This window comes from Ovis canadensis, chromosome 25 (assembly GCF_042477335.2).
Source record: "Ovis canadensis isolate MfBH-ARS-UI-01 breed Bighorn chromosome 25, ARS-UI_OviCan_v2, whole genome shotgun sequence".
Classification (NCBI taxonomy): domain Eukaryota; kingdom Metazoa; phylum Chordata; class Mammalia; order Artiodactyla; family Bovidae; genus Ovis; species Ovis canadensis.
In genome coordinates this window covers 41,873,419-41,896,010 of record NC_091269.1, presented here as the reverse complement: position 1 = coordinate 41,896,010, position 22,592 = coordinate 41,873,419, and the positions used below count along the sequence as shown (strand labels likewise).

Sequence of the window (22,592 nt, the reverse complement as noted above, 5' to 3'; positions counted from 1 at the left end):
TATATATATATTTTCACCAAGTGATTATTTTTGGCCAGGTCACATGGTTTATGGGATTGAACCCGGGCCGCCTGCAGTGGAAGCCCAGAATCCTAACCACTGGACCACCAGGAACTTCCCCACCAAGTGATTTTAATGTGCAGCCAGACTAGAGAGGGTCACTGGTCTGGTATCTGGTAATCAGAACTCATAAGACCAGACAATCTTGATCTTACTGCCAGAAGTTACCTCATGAGTTATTTGGCCCAGTTTCATGCCCTTAAGTCACTATTTTCCTAAAATTGCTGTTATATCTTATTTGACTACTATACTGCTAATATGGCTTCCCTTGTGGCTCAGACGGTAAAGAATCTGCCTGCAATGCAGGAGACCTGGGTTCCATCCCTGGGTCAGGAAGATCCCCTGGAGAAGGGAATGGTTACCCACTCCAGTATTTTTGCCTAGAGAAATCCATGTACATAGAGACTGGCAGGCTATAAGTCCATGGGGTCGCAGAGTTGGACACAACTGAGAGACTAACACTTTCACGTTACCAATATACTTGTCTGTAGTTCTATTTGAGAAGAGAGGGAAAAAGCTGAAACCTCGGGGAGATATTTAAGTGCTTGTTTCCCAAACATAATTGAGTGACTGTTCATGGAATTTCTTTGTTTAAAAGAAATCTGTGATAATAACAGGAGGCCTAAACTAAAAACCTGGTGATTTCTGCCTCACTAACAAGTGACATATTAAACCATTTTTCAATGATAATTAAAAATGAATTATTTTTTAAAAACAGAAAGCACACACACAGTGAAATTACAAAAGTTATAGAAGTATAACGTTTACCTTCCATTCCTATATTGGGATCATCAACTCTACTTCCCTGAAGATAAGTACTCTTATGGGTTTCTTGTGTATCTTTCCAGAGACACTATAGTCTACAGTTATTTTTAATTTTCATATTTTGGCTTCAGTAGGAATCTGTACTTCAATCATTCTCCTTTTTGACATATCCTTCCATATTTCCTTAAGAGCAAAGGTGCTAAGATTAGAGTGGGAAAGAATGATCCATGCTGAGGGTTAGAACTTAAAAGGATCTCAGAGGTCATCCCGTCCTTTCCTATTCCTGGATTAACAGGGACTTCAGCTGGGGGCGTGTCAGAAATGCAGGATCTCAGACCTCTCCCAGACATCCTGAAGCAGAAGTTGCATCTTCACCAAATCCACGTGATTCATGTGCACTTTTAAGTTTGAGAATCATTGCTCTGGTCTTGAATTCTCCTTCACAAATCGAGGTGGTGCGGCTCAACAAGGAGCCAGTGGAGAGCTGATACTAGAAATCAGGTTTCCTAACAGCCTTGTCAAGTGCATTTTCTGAAATGCCGAAATTCTGGCCAAATAATCTGATGCAGTGCTTTTACGCATTATGTTCACTAAGAGCTTTGGAGTCAGACACAGCACAGTTCAAATGCTAGCTTTATTCATGGCATACAGTAGGAGCTCAATAATGGTGATTATTCTTCCTGTTGTTACTGTTATTTTAAAAATTAGTAAGTAACTTTGAAGAGCAGTTTTAGGTTCATAGCCAAATTAAGCAGAGTTCCCTTTTATCCTCTGTCCCTCACTAACATTAACAAGAGGATTACTAGCATTTGTCACTGCATTTTGCACTTGACTGAAGCTTCAAAGCAATGTTTCAACAGCCTTTAACGAATCATTTACAGATTCTATTTTATGTCTGATTTAACAGAAAGACCTTTTCCTTTTTTTTTTTATTTTAAAAACATATCCTGTTCTGTCTCAGAATGTTCTTTTGCTCTGGCAACCAGGTCTGAAAGAGTGAGGTTAAGATCTTGGCAGGTTCCGTTTTCTTTCCACTTAATATTATGCTGGAACGGAGCAGCAGATTCTGAAGAAAAGACATTGAGAGGTAGGAGCTAAATCAGAAATGAGATTCCGTTTCTAATCAGAGCGCTCAGCTGATGTCCAAACCCCAGCTTGAGAAGGGAGCAGGGGCCTGTGTTGTGGGAAATCAGAACGAAAGACTGCAGGGTCTTTCTGGAACTTGGGCTTTGGCGTCTTGGAAGTTAGGGTTCCGAAGGACCGCAAGGGGAAGGTGCCGATTTCGTTCTGCATAGCAGAACTCGGCGCTAGACTGGAAGGAAAACGGAGTAGCTGCTAGTCAGAACGACTCTGAGTTGTCCGCGTGGAGCCCACCTAATTGCTATGGGCTGCCTAATTTCTGTTCTCGCTCGGAGCTCCTGGGGCTTGGAAACTTTTCTAGACTTTCCGTTTGAGCTCTTTTGGCTTTTTCCCCCTCCCTTAAAAGGCTCTGAAATCTATGGTTTTTTTTTTTTTTTTTTTTAAGGCATTTCCGGAGGGACATTTCCGGGAGGCCGGAAGTAACTGGGCTTTCCTTTGTCGCTCCTTTTACACGCCAATTTCCGCGATGTCTTGTGGGAGCTGTAGTCCTGGGACGGCGATTGCCTCCAGGGTCGTAGGAGACTGGGCGGTTTTTCTGGTTCTGAGGCTGGGCCTCTGACGGGCCACATGCGAAGAGCTTTCGCTAAGTTAAAAAGCTCTTATGTGATTTCTGTATTTGGTATATGTATTTTTTTTAAGTTAAAAATTTTTTTCTTTTTAACCAGCTTGTGTAAATTAAATTATATTTGTTCTTTTAAAAAGCATCCCAAGGGAATTCCCTGCGGGTGCAGTGGGTGGGGCTCCCTGCTTCCACTGTAGGCGGCCTGGGTTCCATTCCTGGTGGGGGAACTAAGATCTCGAAAGCCGGGCCAGTAAGGAGATAGATACAAGTTATTAAATAGAATAAAAAGCATACAGAAAACAAAAGTGGTAGGATGACAATATTGACTTCACACTAACAGTTCAGAAAGATGTAAACCGAAATTAAAGGCTTTCTGTACCTGCTCAGCTCCCTCCCTTAAAAGGAATCTGTGTATTTGATTTTTAAAGAAAAAAATCAGGTGCAAATGTACATATAGTTGACCCTTGAACAAAACGGGCTTTGAAATGCAGGGGTCCACTTACACAGGGAAATTTCTTTTTTGGTCAATAAATATATGAATTATGAAAAAGTATGCAAAAGAGGTAATGACATCATACTCTTTTTAGCCTTTCTTTTTCATTTGATAATTCATCTTAGAGATCTTTCCATACTGCACAAAAAGAGCTATCGTACTCTTTTTTAAAAATGATTGTATGGTATTTCATAACAAAAATACCATAATTTATTCATCCATTGATCTCTTCTTCACCATCCCATTGAGGGACATTTTGATTATTTCCAACTTTTTTCTGTTGCAAACAATTTTGCAATGACTGCCTGGAACATATTTTGGTGTAAATCCACAGGATAAATTTGTATAGAAAAATTATCAAGCCAAGGAGATATATGCTTTATAAAAGTTTACAAATATCACCAAATTGCTAAACTGTACCAGTTTACACTGGAATTCCCAGGTGGCTCAGTGGTAAAGAATTCACCTGCCAATGCAGTAGACAGAAGTTCAATCTCTGGGTAGGGAAGATTCCCTGGAGGAGGGCATGGTAAGCCACTACCTTATTCTTGCCTGGAAAATCCCAGGGACAGAGATGCCTGGTGGCCAACAGTCCATAGGGTTGCAAAGTCAGACACAACTGAGCACACACACACACACACACACTGATTTATAGTAGTATCCAGCAATGTATGAAGGTGTTTGCTTCCTCCCTTCTATTCTAGCATTGGGTATTATCAACTTTAGAAATTTTGCCTCTCTGAGAAGTAAACAGTGTATCTTCCTTTGAGCCATTAGCAGTTTCATAATTATGAATTAGGCTGCACTTTTCTTGGTACATTTAATGGCTATTTATATTTCTGAAAGAAATCATATCCTTAATCCAGTTTTCTATTGGGTTGTTAATCTTTTTCTTACTGATTTTTTGGTACTTTTGTAAACTGGGGAACTCAACTTTTGTCTGTTATGGGAATTGTGAAATTTTTTTCCTTGTACATTATTTACCTACCTTCTGATTTCACATTTGTATTTTTTTTTGCCACTACACATCTGCATAAATTTTGTACAGTCATGTTTATTAATTTTATCCTATGGATTCTGGGTTATTTGGTTATCTGTAACTTACTTTGGTATAAGGAGGAATGGCTCTAGCATCATCATTTTTTCAAAATACTAGCCAATGGCCCCAACATGATTTTTATTACCTTTATCATTAGAGAGAAAAACCCAGTGAACATTAAAGATATACCCTACCATAAGATGCTGCAGCAAGTTTAGAAGTTAGTTTTGGGGAAAAGAGTAGAAATAAATAAGTGGTACTCTACTTTTCTCCAAACACATACTAACCTTATATTATTGCTTTTTCAAACAATACCCCCAAAAGGTTCCTATTATTTATGTGTTTATACTATATTTATATAAAGTATTATTTATTTAATATTAAAGTAATGAAGATTTCTAATCATTATACAACTTGAAAAATAAAAAATATGAAAATGATTTTAAAAATTATGAATGATTGAAGCAGAATTCCCAAATTGACAGAGGGTTATGTATATTCAAATATAAAGGAAACTTTTCGCCCAAATCATCCTTTAGAAGAAAATGTAGATACCTTATACTTGTAACCTTACAGTTTCTCATACAGTGGAAGAACAGCACTATTCTTAAACTAACACAGTTTTTCATAATATAGTATTTTAAATATATAGGTTTAAGTAAATTTAAAAAGCTGAATATTATAGGTCATTGGATCATTTTATATATAGCTAAATAATGAAAGTTAAGTATTACATGTAAGCATTTGACTATTTTATATATAATGTATACACTATATTGGAGAAGGAAATGGCAACTCACTATAGTACTCTTGCCTGGGAAATTCCATGGATGGAGGAGCCAGGGGGGTCTAAAGAGTCGGACAAAACTGAACGACTAAGCCACCACCACTACCATGTATATTACATTCACATGTAATACATACAAATATGACCCCAAAGTCATCCTTTGGGAGGGGGCGGATTGTCTCACTGGTGAAACTTAGGCTTTTATTCAGGACTGGATAGTGTATTCTTGTCATTTTGCTATTGTTTGATGAAGACTTTAGTGTGGATACAGTGGTGCAATATGTTGAACTTAAATTCTGAAGTATAAACATCATTTAAAAACATGGTGAAAAATACAAGAAGAAATAGCTAAATGTTTTACCATGTTTGCCTCTGGGCAGAGGGAGATAGGAGGCAAGTCTACTTTTCTGTTAAAACCTTAGAATACTATGTCCTGAGGCGTGTGGGCTCAAGAGCTGGGATTCTCGGGCTCTAGAGCACAGGCTCTGTTGTTGTGGTGTGTGGGCTTAGTGCTCCGCGCACGTGGGAACTTCCCAGACCACAGGTCAAACCCGAGTCTCCTGCACTGGCAGGCACGTAGCTTCCCACTGAGCCACCAGGGAAGCCCGTTTTTATAACAAGAAAAACATGAGGATGTATGGTTGGGCACTTCCTTTTAAGATTTTCTTTTTCTCTGATTATAAAATCACATTGTATTCATTTTCATCAAGACTTATCAAACTCAACATTTTATGTAAAAATACATAGGTGGCACTAGTGGTAAAGAAACTGTCTGCCAATGCAGGAGACAGAAGAGACGAGGGTTTGATCCCTTGGTCAGGAAGATTCCCTGGAGGAGAGAATGGCAACCCACTCCAGTATTCTCGCCTGGGGAATCCCATGGACAAAGGAGCCTGGTGGGCTACAGTCCACGAGGTCGCCAAGAGTTGGACACAACTGAAGCAACTAAGAACACGTATAAATATACTAATATATATTTAAATATATACAGCTAAATTATTTGTGACATGCAGTACTATATTAGTTTCAAGTGTACAGCATAGTGATTGGACTTTTTTTTTTTTTTTTTTTACCGTACTGTGTGGTTTGTGGCATCTTAGTTCCCCAATCAGGACTGAACCCTGGCCAAGGCAGTGAAAGCACCAAATTCTAACTGCTAGACCACCAGGGACCTCCCATGATTTAATATTTTTATATAATCACCACAGTAAGTCTAGTTACCATCTATTGCCATGCAAAGTTGTTACAATCAATGTTTTTATTTTTGGGATATGATCTTGTAACCAAGTCATTCAGTACTATTATTAATAAAAATAACAAAACCTCAGAGGCTTAAAACAAGATGGGAAGGAGCTTTTTACTGAATTCTGACAGTGAAAATAAATGTGGAAATATCAAAAGGAGGAAAATAACCAGTAATGCCACGTAAAACTGTAACCTCACAACATAAAGTACACCTTCAGCTGGGTACTTACTGAATTATGAGCTCTTTCTTTTTAATCCTTACCTTTATCCTAAGGGGTCCTGTGAGTTGAGGGCACTAAAGAGGGAACCATTCAGAGCCAAGGTGTCAAACATGTAGGCCACAGTTAAGTAAATAATATGATAAATAACAATATGATGCAGGTGTATTCTATTTGTAGAACTGCTTAATTTTAGGTGATTAAAGAAAGTAATGAAAACCTTATGCTTACATGAAATAAAAATTTTGGTAAAACTCAGTTATAGGATGTAGGGAGAATAAAAGAAATCATCAGAGTTCTTTAAAAAAAAGCACAAAACTATAGGAACTGTGTAAGTGTATAGCCAATAGTCTCTCAGTAAATCCCTACTGACTTACATATAGATTAGCTTTCTTTTCTAAAAGATGTGCCAACATGAGTGAAAGAATCTAAGAACGAGAGTATTCAGTGTAGTATTTCTTATTAGAGCTGAAGATTTGAAGTGTCTGACAGTAAGGAACTGGGATTAAAAAAATAAATACACACATACATACATAAAATACACACATACATACATACACACACACACATATATATATATATATATATATATATGTGTGTGTGTGTGTAAATGCATATAATGAATGCAAAAACCAGACATTGTTGGCAGTGGTTATCTTGGTTACCTCTAGGGAATAAAACTAATGGCTGGAAGACCCAAGGAGGGAGGGACCCTTACCTTTCATCCCTTTGATAGCTTTAAAATTTTGTTGTATGCGCATGTAGTGCCCATTAAGGGCTTCCCAAGTAGCTCAGTGGTAAAGAATCTGCCTGCCAAGCAGAAGACGTGGGTTCAATCCCTGGGTCGAAAAGATCCCCTGGAGAAAGGAAATGGCAACCCGCTCCAGTATTCTTGCCTGGGAGGTCCCGTGGACAGAGGAGCCTGGTGGGCTGCAGTCCGTAGGGTCTCAAAAGAGCCAGACACAGTTTAGAGACTAAACATCAAACAACAGTGCCCATTAAAAATATAAAATTTAATTAAAATTAAATTTAACTTCAAAGTGATGGTTGTCATATTGTCAGTGTTTTCCAGTTTTCCTTCCTCCAAATGCACACAGCCATCAGATTAATCTTGAACCTTCACTTTTAACATGTCACATGCTTAAGAAGCTACAGCAGTTCCCTGTTGCCTCCACACTTGTTCAGCATCCTCTGCCTGATCCTCAAGGCTCTCCATGTTCTGGCTCATCTTCAGTACTGGTCTCAAATGTTATTCTCTTCAGCACACTCTGCTGTAAAGTTGTTTCCTTCACTTTTCCCTGAATATTTTTTCCTACAACAGTGTATGCATTTTGTTCCTTCCTCCTTCTCTCCATTTATTCTGTAAATGCTTCTATGGATTTCTTTTAAATTTTCCCTCTAAACTGTACAGTTTAACATTTGATGAGGTAATATGCTGGGCTTCCCTTGTGGCTCCACTGGTAAAGAATCCACCTGCAATGTGGGAGACCTGAGTTCGATCCCTGGGTTGGGAAGATCCCCTGGAGAAGGGAAAGGCTACCCATTCCAGTATTCTGGTCTGGAATATGATAGTGCAAAAGAAATATAATACCGTAAAAATGGTACTCTGAATTCTCAGTTTGGATCTTTTCCTGGGCCAGGGACATGTGGTATGATACTGAGGTATTTAATAAGTTATATGAAATATTCAACACTTCATTATTAAGTAGGCTTGTGTTAGATGCTGTTTCCCACTTGTAGGCTAATGTAAGTGTTTTGAGCACATTTAAGGTAGGCTAGGCTAAGATATGATATTCAGTAGGATCAGTTCAGTTCAGTTGCTCAGTCGTGTCCAACTCTTTGCGACTCCATGAATCACAGCACGCCAGGCCTCCCTGTCCATCACCAACTCCTGCAGTTCACTCAGACTCATGTCCAACGCGTCAGTGATGCCATCCAGCCATCTCATCCTCTGTCGTCCCCTTCTCCTCCTGCCCCCAATCCCTCCCAGCATCAGAATCTTTTCCAATGAGTCAACTCTTCGCGTGAGGTGGCCAGAGTACTGGAGTTTCAGCTTTAGCATCATTCCTTCCAAAGAAATCCCAGGGCTGATCTCCTTCAGAATGGACTGGTTGGATCTCCTTGCAGTCCAAGGGACTCTCAATAGTTGGGTTAAATGCATTTTTGATTTAGGATGAGTTTATGGTGTCAAAACCCCATGCTAAATTGAGGAAGAGCTGTATATTTATAGAACAGGAATCATATCATACTTCTAAAACTTAAAATTTGTATTTTTTCCTTTTTAAATTGAGATATAACTTATGCCCAGTAATGTGCAAAGTCTCAATGGTCAGTGAATGTTTACATAATTGCTTGTTACCTTTTTTTCACCTAACAATGTGTGAACATTTCCCAGGTATTAAATATGTTTCTACATTTGAAAAGACCCTGATGCTGGAAAAGATTGAAGGCAGGAGAAGGGGACGACAAGATGTTTGGATGGCATCACCAACTCAATGGACATGGGTTTGGGTGGACTCTGAGAGTTGGTGATGGACAGGGAAGCCTGGTGTGCTGCGGTTGATGGGGTTGCAAAGAGTCAGACACGACTGAGTGACTGAACTCAATTGAACTGACATTAAAATGACTACATGATATACTACTGTATGTGGATCATTATTTAAATGATTGTTGGACAATTAATTTTTCTACAAAACTTTCATTATTGTTAATTGGTAATGATAACTATCATTATTGCTGTATCTTTGTACACTTTTTTTTTTTTTGGCTTCACCATGCAGTATGTGGAATCTTAGTTTCTTAGTTTCTGCATCAGGGATCAAACTCTCTTCCCCTGGATTGGAAGTGCAGTCTTAACCATTGGACTACCAGGGGAGTCCCACAAGTCATTGTTTTAAATAATCCTGTTTGTATGTGTCTTGTCTCCCTCCCTCCACTGCACTGTCAGCTCCCTAAGAACTGTTTACCACATCTTTTTCTACAATCATGCTGAGCAGAAAATAGGTCCTCAGTAAATATTTGTTGAATGAATAGATTATCAAATGAATTATCAAATGGTCTTAGTCTATTTCTTTCTACTCTTGTGTGTGTTAGTTGCTTGCTGTTGCTGCTGCTGCTAAGTCGCTTCAGTCATGTCCGACTTTGTGTGACCCCATAGATGGCAGCCCACCAGGCTCCCCCGTCCCTGGGATTCTCCAGGCAAGAACACTGGAGTGGCTTGCCATTTCCTTCTCCAATGCATGAAAGTGAAAAGTGAAAGTGAAGTTGCTCAGTCGTGTCCGACTCTTTGCGACCCCATGGACTGCAGCCTACCAGGCTCCTTCATCCATGGGATTTTCCAGGCAAGAGTACTGGAGTGGGGTGCCAGCTTAGCCGTGTCTGATTCTTTGTGACCCCATGGACTGTAGCCCTCCAGGCTCCTCTGGGAGCCTGTCCATGGGATTTTCTAGGCAAGAATACTGGAATGGATTGCCATTTCCTTCTCCAGGGGATCTTCCCGACCCAAGGATTGAACCCCGTCTCCTGCATTGCAGGCGGATTCTTTACTGTCTGAGCCACCATGGAAGCCTGTCTACTCTTAAGCTGTTTAAAAAATTATGAAATATTCTTAACACTCAGAAAAGTGCTCACTACTTATATTTAACAAACACTAAGATTTTACCATAATGCTTCAAATTTTTTTCTATTCCTTAATAAAAAAAAGAGGTGAAAATATATCAGAGGTGAAAAAATGGCCAATTTGAGGAGTATGTAAAAATGGATAGTGTTTATCAACTTCTAAAAGGAATGGTTCATTTGCATCACTTACGCAAACTCAAACTACAGATCCCAGCCAGCACTGCAACAGTTCCGCACGTGGGCTATTCTTTTCTCTTGTATAAACAGCCAATGAAAACTAGAGTTTACAAAGGTCTAGGATGACAGCTGGCGTGTTGACTGTGGCCAGCCTTAAATCTAGTTAACTGCCGTTTGGAACGCACTGCTGTAAACCAGATCTCAAAAGGCGTTTCCTGTTAATTCTCAGTTCATTGTGCCTCTTGTTTCAAAGGGAAGAAAAACTGGTTTAGTCATCTCAATGGATGCGATACTGAATTACAAGTCGGAAGATACTGAAGATTACTACACATTACTGGGATGTGATGAACTGTCTTCGGTAAGCAATGAATAATGCTGTTCTTTTTCACAACAGTGTTTCAAGTTTTATTTAAGGTTTTAACATTTTGAACTTTAAGTCACATTGCCTAAAAACCTAATCATGTATTATTTTAAAGCTCTTTTGGCTCAGAGAAAGGACTTAAAATAGAGTGTTGGGTCTTTTCTTGAATAGTGTCCTCTTTCAATTTTCTGGACACTTCTGATTGAATATTCTTACGCATGGTCATAGACTGTTTTCCAAATATACTAAAAATATATATTTGAAATTCTATTGTAATTGCTATTGGCAGGGTTTCATAGTATATATATAAGCTATATCTTTATTATGGTAATGTATACTGTAATTGAGATGAAATTTAATTTTCTAGTAATGATTTTTAAATGTTTCACTAAATTATGTAGTCTTACATGAGCACGTAAATTATTTAAACCAAGAAACATCCTTTTGGGTTAATAATTCAAATTGTGTAAAAGGAATTACTTCTTTAAACTGTGGCTTCTGAAACAAAATATGTGACAACTCTGTAATTGTTCATTTGATCTGTAATAGAACAATGTTTTAAAGGTCCCTATGGATAATTATAAGGTTGTAAAAGTTTTTCACATTATGGAAAGTTCATTTATAATTTTACCTCCCAAAGGTAACATTCTTAATGTTTGGTAAATTAGTCTCCAGACTCTTTCCTATGTATTATTTTTGAAGAACATGTTTACTTTTTACCCATTAATATTATAATAAGGATTTCTCCATGCTACTAAAGGTTCTTCATACATGGGTTAATGATTGCATTAAATTTTATTTTACTATTGTACCAAAACTGATTATTCTCTTATTGTTAAACATTTCATTTACAGTTTTTTTAGTATTTAAAATATTGTTTAGATGAGTATGAAATATATTTTATTACATTATTAAATATATTCATGTTGTTTTATATTTATGAGTATTAAAATATTTATTTTATTACTAAAATATAACTATTAATATTAAATGCTTTAAAGCAAATTAGTTTTCTATTTATCTTTGTTTTATAAGGCTGGAGTTAAGTAATAAAATATACTTAGTTTTGTTTGGCAAATTGAATACAGTATTGGACGCAAAGATTGAAATCTCTGTCTTCATCACCCTGAGGAAGTTAGCTTAGGTACTTTGTTGTTAAACACCCACACACAAAAGAGGTTATAATATTCTCTTAATTGCATATTTCTTCTTTAGGGTAATATGTTACTTTTGTTTTCTTTAGGGGTGGTTTACTTATATTAATTGAGAAAGCTTATCATGTGTTATTCATACTTTGAATTATACTCTTGCCAAATAATTTTTGAAGGAACTATTTAAATCAAAGGAACATAATTTAATTTGAAAGGTTTCACAATTTAGATTTTTTAAAAATATTGTTATGCTAGGTTATAAAGTAAAGGTTGTAATATCCCCTAAATAAATCTCTTTAGTCAGGCTTCTGTAGTTATGTTATTGTCTTTTCAGTTTACAAAGAAAGATTAGTTTTGAAAGACTAAAAAAATGATCCCATTGTTTATTTATAATGTTTATAACAGTTTCATTTTGTCGTGACCAGTTATAATTAATGCTTTTTAAAACTATTATTGTGACATTTCCTTTACTTGATTTGTGTTGTCTGGATTTTCTTTACTTCAAATATTCCTTGGTTTGATACTCTAAAAAATTAACCAGAACTGTTTCTATCCAAAAGCAATTTAGCAACTTGATATTTTGATACTACTTAAAACAACTGAGACACACACATAATTCTTTTGCTTAGTATACAGTTCTTACACTTTAAAACTTGTGTTGGAAATTAATAAATGACACATGTAAGGCCATGGAAGCATTTCCATGCTGTTGAGTAGAAAACAAATACTCCCTGTTCAGAAACATTTACCAAAGTTTAAGGAAGGAATGTCTGAAAAGACTTCGGAGAGGAGATGGGGTGTGAAACGATTCTGCATTAAAATTTAGATGCATGGAGCAAGACGCAGAGGGCATTTGAGTGACCAGGGGAAAGGTGGAGAAGATCCCTTAAAGTGGGAATCAAATTAGTCCCTATTGCACATGAGTATTTCCTGACACAGAGCAAAATACTGTGCTGTTAGGATATGCAAAATATAAGCTTTTAAGTTTTAAAATTTAATTTCTAAAATTATGTATGTTCAATAAGGAAATGAGGAGTATAAAGAGAGCACAAGGAAAAATGCCAACCCAAATGCTTAATGTTTGGAACTATGATATATGCATGCCATTTTATGCATGCATATATATATATAATTTTGTATAAATAAGTACATGTACATGTATACATATTTATATGTTTATCTTTATATATGGGCTTCCCCAAGGCTTAGCTGGTGAAAATTCGCCTGCAATGCGGGAGACCTAGGTTCAATCCCTGGGTCGGGAAGATCCCTTGGAGGAGAGAAAGGCTACCCACTCCAGTATTCTGGCCTGGAGAATTCTATGGACTCTAGTATAGTCCATGGGGTCTTGTGTCTGGAGTCAGACTGCCTGAGTTGAAATCCTGGCTCTGCAACTTACTACCTCTGTGACTGGGAAAATTACTCTCTTATATTTCGTTTCCCTAATCTGCAAAATGGGAATAATATTAGTACCCACCTCACAGAGTTGCTGTGGGAATTGAAAGACATGCTATATTTAAAGTACTTAGAACAGTACCTGGCACACACTAGGTCTCAATAAATCTTAGCCATTATTTATAATTATTTTATTTTATTTATTTGGTGTAGCTTATAGAATCCTAGTTCCCCAACCAGCGACTGAACCCAGGCCCATGGCAGTGAAAGCATGGAGTCCTAATCACTGGACTGCCAGATAATTTCCTCATTATTTTACATATACACATATATACATATATGTTACATGATTCCTTTTGAGTAAAACATTAAGATTTTATACCTCACACAATGCTTTATAGCTTACCTTTTTCTCATAGAATGTTTTATATAAAATTTCTCAGATTATTAAAAATCTTCTACTGCAAGAAGATTTTTTTAAATGACTGCAAAATATGCCATCCTATAGCCCTATTACAATTAATTTTAACAATATCCTATTACTAGGCACACAGGTTTTTGTTTAAAATGTATAACTTTTTATTCATTGAACCTTCTTAGAACTAAATCCATTCCCTACCTTCAGTTATCCTCTTAGCCAAATTCCTATAATTGAAATGGTTGGATTGATTAAAAAGTATGAAAAAAATTAAAGGATTTATATATCTTGGTGTTGTTGTTCAGTCCCTATGTCTGACTCTCTGTGACCCCGTGGGGTATAGCACACCAAGATCCTCTGCCCTTTCCTATCTCCTGGAGTTTGCTCAAACTCATGTCTATTGAGTAAATGATGCTAACTAACCATTTCATCCTTTGCTACCTCCTTCTCCTTTTGCCTTCAATCTTTCCCAGCATCAGGGTCTTTTCCAATGAGTTGGCTCTTTGTATCATGAGGCCAAAGTATTGGAGCTTTAGCATCAGTCTTCCAATGAATATTTAGGGTTTATATCCTTTAGGATTGACTGGTTTGATCTCCTTGCTGTCCAAGGGACTCTCAAGAATCTTCTCTAGCACCATAATTTGAAAGCATCCATTCTTTGGTGCTCAGCTTTCTTTATGGTCCAACTGTCACATCTGTACATGACTACTGGAAAAATCATAGCTTTGAGTATATGGACCTTTGTCAGCAAAGTGATGTCTCTGCTTTTTAATATCCTGTCTATGTTTATCATAGCTTTATATATGTATATCTCAATTGATTTATAGAAAATTTGCTAAAATTTGCTAAAAATGTTAAAAGAATATTTAAATTCTTCCCAGGAAAGCACAGGTGAGTTCATTTCCTTGTACCCTCAGTGACACTGGTTATAATAATCCATGGATATTTTGACTTTTTGATGATGAGTAAAGTTGATATTTATTGTATATTTATTGGCCAGTAGAACAGACAGCTTTCCAGATCATTGGACATTGTGTCAGAAACGCAAAATTCAGTGGACTTTGACAGGAAGGGCCTCAGTTGTCCATGAGCTGCTCCTGGCACCAGGAACATGGGGTAGTGATGCCAGGAGATAAATAGAATGTGCCCAAGACAAACTAAGCCACTTTATTGGTTAGTTTCCCCAGAACCAGCCCTACACAGGAGATCTGTGATAAATTTTGTAGTAGTAAAATATGAAAAGTAATGATAGACTGATATGCACTATTCTTAACTTTTAAAAATTGGATAGAAATGAAATAAACAACAACAAACCCCTCAAACTCTCTACTTTTGATATATAGGTATAGTTTCTATCCATTTGTGCTATTAATTTCCCCAAGATATATACATAAATATATAATGTGTATAAAAATGTGTCTTGAAGGATTCTATCATAGGGGAAAAGGAGTAAAAGTGTTTTTAAAATTTTATCATGTTATGTTTGGCTGCACTGGATCTTTGTTGCTTTTTGGGGTCTTTTTCCAGTTGCGGTGAGCAGGGTCTACTCTTTGTTGTGGTTCAAGGACTTCTCATTACTGTGGCTGCTCTTGTTGAGAAGTGCAGGCTCTAGGCATGTGGGATTCAGAATTTGTGGCACACAGGCTCAGTAGCTGTGGTTCTCAGTCAGGCCCTAGGGCATGGGCTCAGTAGCTGTGGTACACCGGCTTAGTTGGTCTGAGGCATGTGGAATCTTCTTTGATCAGATATTGAATTGGCAGGCAGATTCTTATCCATTGCACCACCAGGAAAGTCCAGGAATAAAGGTCTTTTTAAAAAAATATTCTGTATTGATGGAAATCTTTTCAAAGAGAGTTTGTGAGTACTTATAAATTACTTGTTAATTTAAAAATGCTATTAGATTCTTTAAAATATTTAATATTAAAAACTTTTAAAACAAGTCCCAATCTCAATTTTCTTTGTTCTATTAGCAGGTTATGGTGACAGGTAAAGTGAGCACCCAGGAAGAGGAAACATAACTATAGTTCTTCCTAGGAAATCTGTCTCTTCCTGTTATTACAAGGGTCTCCCAGGACATACTTAAAGGAAGAGAACAGAGATATCAATCTGGGCTTTAAACATACTCATATCTAATACTGTCTTTGATTGTAAAAGTGAAGATTTTTTTATGAGAGTTGATTAAGGATGACATGGAGCTGATAAAAAATATTTCTCCCATGATTCTTATGACAATATTAAACTGAACTGCTTGAGAATTTAATTCTCAAATGAGGTAATTTGCTTTCATGAATTCGTGCATAGTAAATGTGGAACTTGCTAATAGGTCCTAAGCCTGAAGAACTGGCCCATGTAAAACAGTGGTTAAGTTGGTGGGATTTGGGGATTTCCCTGGCAGTTCAGTGGTTAGGACTCCTCACTTTCATTTCTGAGGGCCGTGGTTTGATCTTTGGTTGAGGAACTAAGATCCCACAAGCTGTGTAGCCAGCCAAAAAACAAAAAGAATTATTGGATTTGAATTCCAACTGCTTAGTTAACAAAAAACTCAGCTTTTTTTCCCACAGTATCAAGTTAAATGAGTTCAAGGAACTTAACCACTGATGTTTAATTAATAGCTATTAAGTTCTTACTGTGATCAGGCTTTGTGTTAAGTGCTGGAGTTACATTATTCATGAAATGTAAAGATGAGGAAATCTAGGCACATGGAAATTATATAACTTGCCTGCACCGACAGAGCAGAACTGGGATTTCAAACAAAGCAATTAGATAGTCAGACATGACTTAGCGACTAAACAACAAAAAGTCAGATACTAAGAGCCACATAACCACTTTTGCATTCTGATGTTGACATTACAATTATAATTGATAAAGCCAAGTCTTGATAATTCATGATAATAAGGATTAGATGGGTGAGTAAAACCCAATAAAAATCATAGATGGCCCTGAAACCTCATTTTAGTTTGGGCGGAAATCTCTGTTTTTTCAATCAATATCTCTAACCAAACTGTTTACTGGTAACAAAATGATCAAGTTTATCCTTTTTTTTCCCCCTAAATTGTGAAACATTTTTTTCTTTCCAACTTTATGGGGATATAGTTGACATACAGTACTGTAAGTCTGAAGTGCAGATTACCACAAGTTTACTGAATATCCATCATCTATATAAATACCAAATTAAGAAATAGAAATTTTTTCCTTGTGATGAGAACTCTTAGGATTTACTCTTTTAACACCCTTCATATACTACATATAGTAGTGTTAAGTATATGTATCATTTTTTACATTACATCACTAATACTTATTTAACTGGAAATTTGTTTCTTTTGACTACCTTTATTTAACCCCTCCATCCCCAGTTGTGAAATTCTTTTTGTGTGTATGTGTGAAATTCTTAATGGAAAAGAAAAGGACAAAAAAAGAAGAAAGAACTTTATAATGGGTAATTTATAAACTGGACAATCATCTTGAATAACAGACGTGGCTAAACATCCTTTGAAGAACTCAGGTGTGTAAACACACCTTTTATATATTGTTAGGATGGCACCCCACTGCAGTACTTTTGCCTGGAGAATCCCATGGACGGAGGAGCCTGGTGGGCTGCAGTCCATGGGGTCGCTAAGCATCGGAAACGACTGAGAGACTTCTCTTTGACTTTTCACTTTCATGCATTGGAGAAGGAAGTGGCAACCCACTCCAGTGTTCTTGCCTGGAGAATCCCAGGGACGGGGGAGCGTGGTGGGCTGCCGTCTATGGGGTTGCACAGAGTTGGACACGACTGAAGCGACTTAGCAGCAGCAGCTGCAGGATAAACCTATATGACTACTTTTAATGTTTAAATTTACTGAACTCATAGGTGTCTTGTGACATCATCACAGTAGTAAGTTCAATTGTCATTGCATACTACTATTTGAATAAGAATGTTTATTGGATACTTTCTGAATTTTGTGATTGAGAAAATAATTTCTTAGACTAAAAAGTCAAAATACAAATAGGAATCAAAATAAAAAGGTAGGTGTTCATGGTGGCTTTTTTGGGAAGGACTGACACCGTACTTTTCCCTTTATGCCATTCAAGTTGGATTCCTCATTCATTATTTCTGTTTTAGGTTGAACAAATTCTTGCAGAATTTAAGGTCAGGGCCCTGGAATGTCACCCTGACAAGCATCCTGAAAATTCCAAAGCTGGTAAGTGTTTAATAATGGTTGCTTTTCATGAAAATGTATAGCATATAGACCTAAAAAGCCAGTGAATAGTAGCTTCATTTTCTTTTATCTATTTATGCTCAAAATTATTCTTTCATTTAATGCCAAAGAGTATTTTTTGCACTATTGGATGGAGGCTGAAGAGGAAACCGGGTAGGGTCTTTTTTCTAATAGCAGTCACTTAATATTCATTTATCTTTCTGCTGTAATGTGCTGCTTCATGGTTTACAATTTGTCCAATTGGGACTTCCCTAGTGGTCCAGTGGTTAAGACTCGGTGCTTCCAATGCAGAGGGTGTGGGTTTGACCCCTGGTTGGGGAACTAAGATCCTACATGCCTAAATAAATAAATAAAATAACAATAAGAATTAAAAAAATGTGTCAGTTTTATGCTTCCTTTCACCAATTTTTGAATGTTAACAGTGACTTCCATTTGTAACTAGGTGGTTATCTTAATGAGAACCTTGCTGTGTTTTCTTCTGAATAGGTCTGTATATATTGTATAATAATATATTCATACATTTTCTTTTTCTTTATCATATTTTAAATTTCATGATCATGAATTTATATATAAATGCTTTCGTGTATCTCAGCTTGAAAAAATACAGACAAAACAATAATCCTTTCTTAACCTCTCTCCCTCCTGCTGCTTCTCTATCTCTGTACTTCCCTTTAGAGCCAATTTTCCTGAAAAAGAAGTTCACAGTTGATATCGCTACTTCCCTTTCAGCCAGTTTTCAATTTATCCCAGTTTGACTTCCTCCTCACCTTTCTAAGAAATGGCGCTTGTAATAGTCACTAAGAACTTCTTGGCTGCCAACTCCTTTTAGTCCTTATCTTCCCTGAGCTAGCATCAGGATTTGGAACTGTTGATCATGCTCATCTTCTTGAAACTCCTTTTTCTTAGCTACCAGGATATGCCCTTATGCTTTTCCTCCTACTTCTTGGGCTCCTCTTTCTGTTTCCGTTGTGACTTCTTCCCTTCCGTCCTGAGATTCCCTTCTAAAATCTCTTCTGAGGACTTCCCTGGTGGTCCTGTGGTTAAGACTGGGCTTTCCAATGCATGGGGTATAGGTTTGAGGCCTGACTGGGGAACTAAGATCCCATATCCCTTGCAGCCAAAAAAAGTAAAACATAAAACAGAAACAATATTGTAACAAATTTAATACAGACTTTAAAAATGGAACACATAAAAAAAAATCTTAAAAAAATTTTAAAGTCTCTTCTGGGCTTACTCCCCACTTTTTTTCTAGAATTTTGTTGAAGTCTGTGGTTTTCAATCCTCAGTTATTTGTTGATGGCTTCCCATTTTATCCTTAACTCAGTTCTCATTCCTCAGTTTCAGACTGTGGCTTTGACTGCTTTTTGAAAATATCCTTTTGAGGACATTTCAATATCTCTCTGTCAAAAACTGGCCTCATTACTCATCCTTCTCTCACCTTTTATGTGCATGCTCAGTCGCTCAGTTGTGTCCATGTATGTACCACCCTACTATTGGTATATGTCTAGTATGTGTATACCTATGATTTTTTTTTTGCCATGTCTTGGAACATATGGAATCTTCCCTGGGCAGGGATTGAACCCTCACCCCCTGTAGTGGAAGGGTGGAGTCTTAACCACTGGACCATCAGGGAAGTACTATATGTGATTTCTCTATAAGGAAAGTATGATTAAGACCTGTCTGCTGCTGCTGCTGTTTTGTCACTAAGTTGTGTCCAACTCTTTGCAACCCCATGGAGTGTAGCCCGCCAGGCTCCTCTGCCCATGGGATGTCCCAGGCAAGAATACTGGAGTAGATTGCCATTCCCTTCTCCAGGGGATCTTCCTGACCCAGGGATTGAACCTGCATCTTCTGCATTAGCAGGTGGATTCTTTACCCCTGGAGCCATCAGGAAAGCCCATTAAGACTTGTCTTTAACTCCACATTTCACAAATGGTAAAACTCAACTCCTTTTTATTAAAAAAAAAAAATTTCCCTTATCGTAAAGCTCTTAATTTTCTCTAGAAATCACTGATCCCTTTGATTGTATAAATGGGTTATTTTCCAATGTATAGAGTCAACTTTTGTTAGATACTTAACTATTACCATTGCACATTTGATTTTTCCCCTTTTTATGAAGACATAACTTACTTAAAGCAAATGTGAAAAAATCGTAAGTATAAACTTGATAGATTTTTGTCTACATATAACCAGTTTAACCACTGCCCAGATGAAGATGTAGAATATTTCTGCCACTCCAGGAAAAGTCCCTTTTCATGTCCCATTCAGTGCCAGCACCCTTTCCCATTGTTGGATCTTTATCATCATCGATTAGTTTTGCCTAGTTTTAAGTTTTATATACCTGGAATCATATGGTATGTACTCTTTTGTGAAGCTTCTTTTGCTTTACCTTGTGTCTGTAATCTTTATACCTTGATTGTGCATGTAACAGTGGTTCATTGTCTGTCATTGCTGGGCCTTGAGGCATAAGCCCCTTCATGTTGTGCACCTCCCCACATCTCCAGTCTCATTTTCTCTTCACCACCACGCTTACAGCCCTACGTTTCAGCCACTCAGCACTACTTTGGCTCCTAGGGACATTCCTGGTGGTCCAGTGGTTAAGAATCTGACTCCTAGTGCAGAGGACATGGGCTCAATCCCTGGTTGGGGAACGAAGATCCCACGTACCATAGAATGACTAAGCCCGAGGGCCTCAACTAGAGAGAATGTGTGCTGCAAGCCGAAGAGCCCATGTGCCCTGGAGCCTGCCTACCGCAACTAGAGGGAAGCCCGTGGGTCACAGTGGAGAGCCTGGATACTGTAACTAACACTCGACTCAGCCAAAAATGAATCTGTAAAAAATCCCAGCATTTAAGGAATTATTTAAAAGAAGAAGAAGAAGAAGAAAAAAAAAAACTACCTTGGCTCTTTAATGTGTCCTGATGTCTACTCTCTAGACCTTTATACTTATTGCTTTTTCTGCCTGGAACATTCCTGAGGCCTGCTTACCTCCCGGCCCTGCTTTGGATTGGCTGGGTCATGCTCCCAAGTCAGGTCTCAGCTTGGCCATCACTTTCTCTGGGATTCATGTGTGCCCCAGCTACCCAGAGCCCCCTGTACATATGTCAGGTGGCCAACTGTTTATTATATTGTTAGCTTGTTAACTGTTTGCTTATTAATTATACTGGAGGCTGTGTGAAGCTGGTCTTGTTTATCTAATTCAAAATGGTATGCCTTGCACCCAAAATAGCATGCACAGCACCTGCCATGGAGGACAGCTACTTTGTGCACAAACTTTCTTGAATGAGTGAAAGAATGAATTCATGAACATTTCTGTAGGAAACATATATTAGTTACCCTTCTAGCATTTATATTAAGATAGTATCTTAGCATAAAACTGTAAAAATTTGATAAACACTTAAAAAAATCACCACCACAGATTATTCTTTAGCTGGGTTCTCGTCCAGTGAAGCATGGCGTTGAGTTGTTTTTCTGTCACGGCAAATGATTTCCATTAAGGATACATGATGAATCATTGTGCAGTCATTGCCATTCTAGTTGCCATGGTGACGGGAGTTCCATGTACGGGGACCTGAAGGTTTCCTGTTCAGAGAAACACTAGACTGTGTACATATTGTTTAAAATGAAAAGATACACAGACACTAATATCTTCCTTTGTTCAGGCTTGCAATAGATAGATGATTCAACCTTTGGATAGGAATTGTTTTCAAACATGTTCAAGCGTCTATTTACTTAATTTGGATGAACATGACTTCCTGAAAATTTAAGTCGTTCTTTACATACTTGCAGAAGGGTTAAGGTTACTGATAAAAAATACTTTAAAATGTGAAACAAAAATTCACCCTGATGCTGGTTTTAGCTTGACTGAAATCCAGAATATATTGGACAGATTTTGGAAACACATTTCATTAAGGTAAAAAGCTAAGCCTGTAGAGCAAATGCAGATAGAAGAAATCAAACTTGTGTAATATGGCTTTTTGGCTTGCTAAATGTAGTCTCAACCATTGCCATTGAAATGACTGGTTTGGTAGTATGATGGAGTAGTAGACAAGAACACAGGTCTGTGTGTCTGCATTGCTCCTAGCTCCTACTTATGAACTAGTTGATTTTGGGCAACCTCTTTGAGCCTCAGCATTCTCCTAGGCAGAATGGGAGACTAATAGCATATCATCACCTCTTCTGTGTCTGTGTGTGCTCAATTGATCAGTCATGTCCGACTCTTCGTGACCCCATTGCCTGTAGCCCGCTAGGCTCCTCTGTCCATGGGATTCTTCAGGCAAGAATACTGGAGTGGGTTGTTATGCCCTCCTCCAAGGGATCTTCCTGACCCAGGGATCAAACCTGAGTCTCCTGCATCTCCTGCCTTGACAGGCAGATTCTTTACCATTGCGCCACCTGGGAATCTCATGTATCTGCTGTGAGGATTAAATGAGGTATTTTGCATGTGGGAAGAACTCAATGGATGTCGGCAATTATGATTCAGTGTACTTGTTCTATGAAGTACTGCAAGAGAAAAATTTAACAAAATGGGGCAGTTTTTTTGTAAGTAAATATTAGCCATTTCTCTCATAAAAAAACTCTAAATCTAAGGCTTTTTGAGATCCTCGTTTTGCAGTGGGTGATGCAGGCAGGACTGGTCGTGCTATAGAAATTGAGTCACTGAGATCAAAAGCCGCTGGTTGGTGCTCATGCCAGTCCTGTGTGTATATGTGTGTGTGTGTGTGTGACACTAATGGTTTCAAGTCAACCCTTTATTAACTTCCCTTTGACCCTGAAGAGATTTCAGACTAACTTAAGGACCTGTGAAATGGTATTTTTGTTACTGATTTACAGGCTTCAGAGACATCTGAATATTTGAAGAAGGGGAACTCTTTGTCTTTTACTAACTGAAATCTTTCAATCTCTCAATGTTTTCCTACTTTGAAAACTCTTTATTGCTTTTTTTCTCTTAGAATAAAAATAAC

At 37.6% G+C, this 22,592-nt stretch overlaps 1 protein-coding gene across 2 annotated transcripts in view; it reads left to right on the top strand.

The window, feature by feature from the left end:
• Positions 1-1,611: 1,611 nt before the first annotated feature.
• The window catches only part of DNAJC12 (DnaJ heat shock protein family (Hsp40) member C12), a 42,260-nt gene continuing 21,279 nt past the window's right edge, over positions 1,612-22,592 (top strand). The window contains exons 1-3 of one of the 2 annotated variants that reach the window (XM_069572519.1): positions 1,612-1,912; positions 10,358-10,462; positions 17,532-17,610. In XM_069572519.1, coding sequence (XP_069428620.1) covers positions 10,385-10,462; positions 17,532-17,610 — 157 coding nt within the window. In that variant the 5' untranslated portion in view covers positions 1,612-1,912; positions 10,358-10,384. Of the gene's footprint in view, positions 1,913-10,133; positions 10,463-17,531; positions 17,611-22,592 lie in introns of those variants that run through there. The other variant, XM_069572518.1, reaches the window with a different exon arrangement.